Genomic DNA, 8,384 nt, shown 5'->3' with positions numbered 1-8,384 from the left:
TATCCCCTAAATTTTTTTACATTTTTTAAGGAATTATCATTAAAATACCTATATAATATAAATTATGTAAATTATTTTATACGTCATCTTTATACAAAATTTGGTGCGAAACACGTCTGTACGCGCTCGATCGCACCCGAAAAAAAAAGAATGATAATTGAATCTTTCTTAATAGTACATCAAGGACAAATGTTTCCTCTATTTACGAAAGATTTAAAGCGATACTTTTTACCAGCTATGAGCAAGGCCAACCACGCTCTTACTTAACAGACTGTAAACAATAATCTATCATCACAGAAAATAATAGAAGATTCAAATTATTTGATCAGAAACAGATAAATTATATATATATATGTATTTTATTTTTTAATTTTCAGTATTATTAAATATATTTAATATATAATATATTAATAATTTTATATTTTTCTTGTATATTGTATTATTTAGTTTACAATAATTTACATGAAAAAATTTCATAAAATGATACCTTTTATCAAAAGGTTTTATCTTTGTTGTTTATCAAATATTAACAAGAATAAAATGATAACTAGGGACACTCAGGTAATGTTTTTTCTAGATTCTAAACGCATCAGCTTAATTTGATATGGACAAAGAGAAACTTAATTCTTTCTGATAGTGATGAACATTTATAATGATATGGTGATATGGACCATTTTTCCCGGCACGTCTTTCTATGTCTGGCCGCTCGATGGCAGCATACTCTCTTCTCAAATGCTGAAGCTGAAGCTGAACTTGCAAGTTTGCATCATTTCGTGGTTTCTATGGTCTCTTTAATTATTAGCTTCAATTTGCTTTAGTAATCGACACTTATATTTCCGTAAATGTAATGTTCCAAAGTTCCAACATGATAGTCCACGTATACTTTATATTCGAAACTTCGTTGAATGTTTATCTGGTTACTCCGTAGCATCAAAACGATTCATGTCAATGTAATACACACTCGTTTCTTTTGTTTATGTCATTATCCAAGGTAGTGTGTATATCGGAATATAACGCTTTGTACATACGTTTTTTTAAATCTTTTTTTTCTACATGTTGGGTTATGACATTTCTGAATTAATTTTTTTTCTTTATTTTTACAAATTTCCTAAATTTTTTCAATAATTTGCGTATACTTCAACAATTCTAAAAAATATTTGTATGGTTGTTTATTTTTTTTAATTGTATATAATTGTTACAACTAATTACAGTACTTTGAAAATTATATTGTTAAAAAAATGAAATTTGTAGAGCAAAATTGTCAAATTGTATATTAATTACTGAATTAATGTTTTATTAGTAACAGATTTGCTTTTCGGATATTACACATTTTTGATAATTTTGTCAGCTTTACTATTAGCAAATTTTTGTGTTTTAGCAAGATGAGTTCCAGTACTCTTACTGCAAGAGCAGAGGAATATTTCTACAATATAAATTCTATAGCTCAGAAAATCGGCGAGGATATAATCGCGACGAAAGATGCTTATGAAGGCCTGTGGAACACCTTGAACACTGCGGAGCGCAATCAAGCCATCAATGAGACGATAATTCAGCCTGAGGTAGCTCTGAAGTATACCTCGAAGAAGTTCGAGTTAAGCAGGGAGTTACCTGAGTGGTATCCAAAGCTGCGTATACAAACTGGAATGAAATATGTCATAGATGAAACTGGTTCAGTAAGTATGATAATATTATTAATGTTTTTTTTCAAATTGGTTACATTCTCAGAAATTATTGAACTATCAAGTGTTTTTACATATATGTGAAAAACATGTATGTTTATTACTAGAATTAGGATTATTGCAAATTATTAAAATTATGAGATAAAAAATCATTTTGTAAATTTTTCATAAACTTGATTAAATTTGCATGTATGAAATATGTATCAAGAAATAATTCAAAATGTGTGCAAAAATTGAAGTTGACAGCTTCAGTAGTTTCCCAGAAATTGATGTGTACATCAATTGTAAAATTTAATGAGTTAAGTTTATGTAACATAAAAAAATTAATAAAACGTTTAGTTGTATCAAAATTTATAGATGTTTATTAAATATATACAAGTAAAATGAATAAAAGCTTGGAGAATAAGAATTGGTAACTCTTTCACCATTCAATTGTAGACGTTACGATGGCGAGATGAGCACTCTGCGCCATTTTCATTTATGACTCAATCGCAGATGAATCTAAGCCTGATAGATTCCAACGAAGATGTGACATCCAGATCGATGAGGACTCACTTCGGCGAATTACCACATTTTTCTAGTCCCGCGAGGGCACAGAGGAACAATTCTTTATTAAATGATAATTACAGCCCCACGCATCAAGTCGATTGTTATTCATCAGATTGTTATGCCAGCGATCTATTTGAGAGCGATCAGTGCAGCGACTTACTAACAAACGAAATCGACGAACATTCAGACAGTATATTTGCTAAATTGATCAACAAGACTTCTTTATTGAAATTACAAGGCAATGTCGAGGACGACCTAGAGAGTTTGGTAAGAGACTCCGATACAGACAAAAGCCAATCTAATACCTTAGTAGTGACGTCGCGAACGAAATCGAGCGAAATAAATGAATCAACGGCTCTGTTGGAGACGCCCAGCTCCTACAGTAGTTTTCAGTCATCCCAATTGAACCAAGAGGAGGAAGAGAGAAGTATACCAAAGACTGGATTTGAGTTCCTTGATAATTGGTAAACTCATTCCATTGTGAAAAAATTCAATTTTTTAATGCTTTTCTACATATAAACGATATTTCTATAATAATCTAAGAATGTATCTTGCGTATATGAAAATGTTCGAATAATGCATTTAATTACTCGATTGCTATATATTATATAAAATTATGCATGCATGTGTTTTATGTAAAAACTGAGTGTATTTATGCGTGCAAAGACAGAATATTTTTTACAGTATAGTTCTTAAAAAGATTCTTTATGTCTACATTTTATAATGTCTTTTCTTATTTATATTATATTCTACTGGATATCACTTATATAATAGATGATTCAAAGAATTAAATAATGAAGACTGAAAACAAATAATTTCCAAAGAATTTCCAAAGAAGAAAGAAGTTTGTAGAAGATGTAATTTTAGATCTCGAGATATGATATCATGTATCTTTTAAATATCAAATAATATATAACCATTTTAGATTTGTTACCTTTTTTATAGCATTGTATTTTATAATATAAAAAAATATACACATTGTATATGAACTAATAAATGAGCTTAGTGCATTTTGCAAGTATCTAACCACTATTTATAAATTTTATACGCTTGTTTTAATGACAAGAATGGCGGGCTATTAAGAGTATTCTATGCCTAAAAATATTTCTATCTTTACGATTTGGAACCAACATTAAAAAACCACCGAAATTGTAGGTCTCATATGTCTGCATATAACAGACATGCGTATTACAGATCATCACAAGTATACGTAGTAGCATCAGATAACGTTGCAAGTGTCTAAATCTACACACACACACACACACACACACACAAAATTTATCTTTTGAAAAGATTTATGTAAACTATCTTGTCAATTGTATAACAATATGTGTATATTACATGAATGTGCTACAACTTACTTCTCATACATACATATATACTCATATTACATGCCTATAATATTAATTATATTACAAATCGTGGTTTGTTTTTTGTTTCTAAAAAATTTCTCTGATTCGATTTACCGACGTCGTCTTCATGAAATCGATTATCTTTAAATTTTTTCAAGAAAATTTGTTTAATTCCTTCTAGGTAGTCCAGAATCCCGACAACCAAACTAAAAATGTCATATTAGAAAGTTACTTTTTTATTCTTGAATAACATCTAAAAGAGCAAACAAATTCTTTTTATGAACTTAGTGATAATAGAGTAGTTTTTATTTAAAAAATTTGTCAAAATTTCTTTCATGTATTCAATATACATATATATATATATATATATATATATATATATATATATATACATATATATATATATATATATATATATATATATAATTACACGTTATATTATTATACATAATAAATATAAATAATATAAAATTAAAATAATTTATACATATATTATACATGTAATTAAATATATACCGTATGTTCGGTAGGTGGGAGATAATTTAGAGAGTTTAAATGATAAAACAAAACGAAAATAAAAAATAACAAAATTGTGATGAAGACTTTGTTTTTTAAGTTATAATTTACCTTCTAAAATGATAACTTAATTATGTTTAAATATATAAACTTAAAGTATGTGAATATTTAAATATATGTAATTAAAAAAGGAAGCAATTATTTGCAACATCATGTTATTCTTAATTTTCGTCCTATTTCATTGTGTAGAATTGTTAAATTTTCGTTAATTAGTCTATTCTAGTTGCCGAACATTATATATAAATAAATTACATATATAAATTGTGTATGTGGGTGCGTGTTGTGTGTGTGCGTGCGTGTGCATATGTGAAAGAACGTGTGTGTATTATACTTTGTATATTCTTGGATAATTGACATTGTTATACCTTCGGTGTTAGGCGACTGTATGATCGTTATATTTTCATCACCGCTACCATTCTGGCTGATTTCGGAAGTCTGGTAACAATCAAGTATATTTTTTCTTCTTTGAGAAAATGAGTAAATACTTCGCAGTTCCGCGGTCTTCATTATTCGTCTGGCCTCTGATTTTCGCTTGAAGGGTGACATCAGTATCAGACGCCGTTTCGATGATGCTCGAACTGAAACTTTAAAAATCAAGATGAATATGAACGAATATTTAATTTTATTAAATTTTTAACCGATTAAATGTGTAGTTTTCTAAAAAAAAAGAGTTATGTATATAATATTAATAATTTTATCGCGGCTACAATATTATATATATTATATATACAAAAAATATATACGTATACAAAAAAGTAATAGTAGTTTAGTACAGCAAAAGATAGATTTTTACATTAATAATATAATACGAGCAATTTTATTATGCATTAAGTTTATTTTCTTGCACATTGTAATTTAATTTGCTTTCTCTATGCTTCATCTCCAATATTCTGCAGTATTATATTGCAAATAATTAACTCACCACTTGTATCGATTTTATCTCCTGATGCACCCTTACATATGTTTTTCGATTCCTTCAACGATCTATCAGTCAATGTAGATAAACTTCTTGAAGCGATGGCTGCTTGATGATTACTGTCATTATACAATGACCCATGACACACATTTGGCATGGATTTACCCTTCGGCTTCAAAAGAGTGATTTGCGGAAAACAAGAACCTGACAGATCGTTATTTAAAACATTGTTTTTATCAAAGAGTATTAGACGTATTATCCAGCATATTATAGAAATTTTAGAAAATCATATTATGTTTACTTTTCCTCTCTGGACGTTTTTTCAAGGGACTGCAGTGTCCGTATCCCGAACAGCTTTGTCCATCGAGACAATCTTGCTCTGTCGAACGCTTTTCATCTCCCGCGTTGCTATTTCCATACTGTTCCATCGCCTGACGTTCCAATTCCTGCAACATCGTAACGTAAATATTAGCATAACAATATTCTATGTAAAAAATATACTTGAAACGAATAAATAACAATTGAGAAGAACGAATTTATAAAACTAAATTACGCATTTTTTACGTCAAGAACTGACTAAAGGTTCCTTTCTGCAAAAGTTTGATCACTATTGGAGAGATAAAAAAATTACAATAATTTAGCTTATTGGTATTAAGATTATTAATATCGAAGGATTCATAAAATTACATACACACATGTATATATACATCTTTGCGAATTTTCTTTTCTTTTATATATATCTTTTTTGCGGGCATATCTATCTAATTGCAAGACTTTGAATAATTACCTGGTATTTGAGCGCTAATGACTCTTCCGAGTTCCTGTACTGCTCCATTGCTTGCTGTTCAAGCTCGTCGTACCTGAAAACCAATGAAACACTCAAATTGCAAGTGAACCTAATTAGAAAAACGACAATTTATCCAAAAGTTTTCAAACTAAATTCTAACCAAGTTTTCGAATTACTTCGACGTACCTCTTCTCGAAGACTTTATCTAGGACTGCTTTGTTTGAAGACGCCACTTCATTCGCCAGGACGTCCCTGTAAAGCGGCCGCTTCGTCCTCTTGTCTTTCCCTGCAGCATCCGAAGCTCTGTATCTTGAATTCTCATTTCCAAATAATCTATCTTTCGATCTGCATCTTGAACTTCCGCTTCCAAACACTCTATCCTTCGACCGGAACGAAGAGTCAAGTGATTTCTGTTGGCCTTGTGGTGATTCAGCGGCCGTTCTCCAACTGGTGCTGGTACTTCCTCTGCAGTATTCATATTTTTCCTCGAAACTGCGCAGCTCGGATACAAGCGCATTTACAGTCACGACCTCCTTTGCTTTCTTCACACAATGATCCCGATCGAGCCACTGCATCTGAACATTGTGACTGGAGGTTTTCAGGTTTTGTCTGGAATCCTGTAGGAGGAACGGCTGCTGAACAGCGGGCTTCGAATGACCGCGTCGCGCCTTCATACTGTTCTTTGTTAGTAGTATGAGATTGTTAAAATCGACCCCTTGATTCTTCCGCTTCAGCATCGGCTCCTGATACAGTTCCATCGGTCGCTGATACACGGGTATGGGTGTCGTTGAATGTGGCTGGGTACAAGGCAAAAATTTCTCATACATCTGAAAAATTATGATTAAAAATTTTATTTCTATGCATAATTTAATGAGAATTTCTAATAATGATATGAATGTGAAATTACTCACAAGGGAACCTCGCGAACTCGAAAATTTAGATTTTAATGAAACTTGAATTTAGAAATTTTTAGTTGGTGCCCAAAAACGATTTGAAGGGGTGAAATCACCCTTCAAAAATAAATTTTTTTAATAATTTTTTTTTTTGAAAAATAAAAGCGTAGTTAAATGGAGGTATTTATGCTGTAAAACTTTTGTATGAAACATTTTTTAATATTTTGTTTAGTTTACGAGATATATCAAAAAACCGCAAAAATGTCTCAACTTTGAAGGGTAGTTTTACCTCTTCAAACCGTTTTTGGGCACCAACTAAGAATTTCTAAATTCATGTATTCACCCCGCTCTACATTTATGACAAGTTTCATTAAAATCAGAATTTACGGGTTCTCGCGAGGTTCCCTTGTCAGAGTATTATAAAAGTTCATTATTTTCCGCAATTGTCAGCCTATTGCAGAAATTATTTTTTACAACACTCTGTGTATTGTAAAAATTCATTATTTTCCGCAATCGTCAGCCTATTGCAGAAATAATTTTTTACAATCCTCTGTGTATTGTAAAAATTCAATAATTATTTTCCGCAATGGTCAGCCTATTGCAGAAATTATTTTTTACAATCCTCTGTGTATTGTAAAAATTCGATATTTTCTGCAATTGTCAGCCTATTGCAGAAATTATTTTTTACAACACTCTGTGTATTGTAAAAATTCGATATTTTCTGCAATTGTCAGCCTATTGCAGAAAATAATTTTTACAATGCTCTGTGTATTGTAAAAATTCGATATTTTCTGCAACACTCTGTGTATTGTAAAAATTCGATATTTTCTGCAATTGTCAGCCTATTGCAGAAAATAATTTTTACAATGCTCTGTGTATTGTAAAAATTCGATATTTTCTGCAATTGTTAGCCTATTGCAAAAATTATTGTTTACAACACTCTGTGTATTGTAAAAATTCGATATTTTCTGCAATTGTCAGCCTATTGCAGAAAATAATTTTTACAATGCTCTGTGTATTGTAAAAATTCGATATTTTCTGCAATTGTCAGCCTATTGCAAAAATTATTTTTTACAACACTCTGTGTATTGTAAAAATTCGATATTTTCTGCAATTGTCAGCCTATTGCAAAAATTATTTTTTACAATCCTCTGTGTATTGTAAAAATTCGATATTTTCTGCAACACTCTGTGTATTGTAAAAATTCGATATTTTCTGCAATTGTCAGCCTATTGCATTAATTATTTTCTACAACACTCTGTGTATTGTAAAAATTCGATATTTTCTGTAATTGTCAGCCTATTGCATTAATTATTTTTTACAACACTCTGTGTATTGTAAAAATTCGATATTTTCTGCAATTGTCAGCCTATTGCAGAAATTATTTTTTACAATTCTCTGTGTATTGTAAAAATTCGATATTTTCTGCAATTGTCAGCCTATTGCAGAAATTATTTTTTACAACACTCTGTGTATTGTAAAAATTCGATATTTTCTGCAATTGTCAGCCTATTGCAGAAAATAATTTTTACAATGCTCTGTGTATTGTAAAAATTCGATATTTTCTGCAATTGTCAGCCTATTGCAAAAATTATTGTTTACAACACTCTGTGTATTGTAAAAATTCGATAT

General features: G+C 30.3%; 1 protein-coding gene across 3 annotated transcripts; it reads left to right on the top strand.

Annotated features, from left to right (window-relative positions):
• Window positions 1–513: 513 nt before the first annotated feature.
• Window positions 514–3,250, top strand: LOC105837649 (uncharacterized protein C1orf198 homolog). 3 transcript variants are annotated; one of them, XM_028192998.2, is made up of 3 exons: window positions 514–950; window positions 1,379–1,673; window positions 2,118–3,250. In XM_028192998.2, the coding sequence occupies exons 1-3, from the start codon at window positions 943–945 to the stop codon at window positions 2,694–2,696; spliced, it is 882 nt and encodes a 293-aa protein (XP_028048799.1). In that variant the 5' UTR covers window positions 514–942; the 3' UTR covers window positions 2,697–3,250. The 3 variants fall into 3 exon arrangements, with proteins under 3 accessions (XP_028048799.1, XP_036139483.1, XP_012538051.1); XM_036283590.1 differs by having other exon boundaries at window positions 516–844; XM_012682597.3 differs by having other exon boundaries at window positions 520–991.
• Window positions 3,251–8,384: the final 5,134 nt, after the last annotated feature.

The sequence above is a fragment of the Monomorium pharaonis genome, chromosome 3 (genome assembly GCF_013373865.1).
Source record: "Monomorium pharaonis isolate MP-MQ-018 chromosome 3, ASM1337386v2, whole genome shotgun sequence".
NCBI classification, from domain to species: domain Eukaryota; kingdom Metazoa; phylum Arthropoda; class Insecta; order Hymenoptera; family Formicidae; genus Monomorium; species Monomorium pharaonis.
The sequence above is the reverse complement of the archived record's forward strand: the minus strand, read 5'-3'. Positions and strand labels throughout refer to the sequence as shown.

What these genes read in the sequence shown, in the direction of transcription:
- LOC105837649 (XM_012682597.3), top strand. Translation starts at nt 906, where the DNA reads ATGTTTATCTGGTTACTCCGTAGCATCAAAACGATTCATGTCAATGTA. An exon ending in TGTTTATGTCATTATCCAAG is followed by an intron (nt 992 to 1,378) that starts GTAGTGTGTATA and finishes TTTGTGTTTTAG; the next exon opens with CAAGATGAGTTCCAGTACTC. An exon ending in TCATAGATGAAACTGGTTCA is followed by an intron (nt 1,674 to 2,117) that starts GTAAGTATGATA and finishes ATTCAATTGTAG; the next exon opens with ACGTTACGATGGCGAGATGA.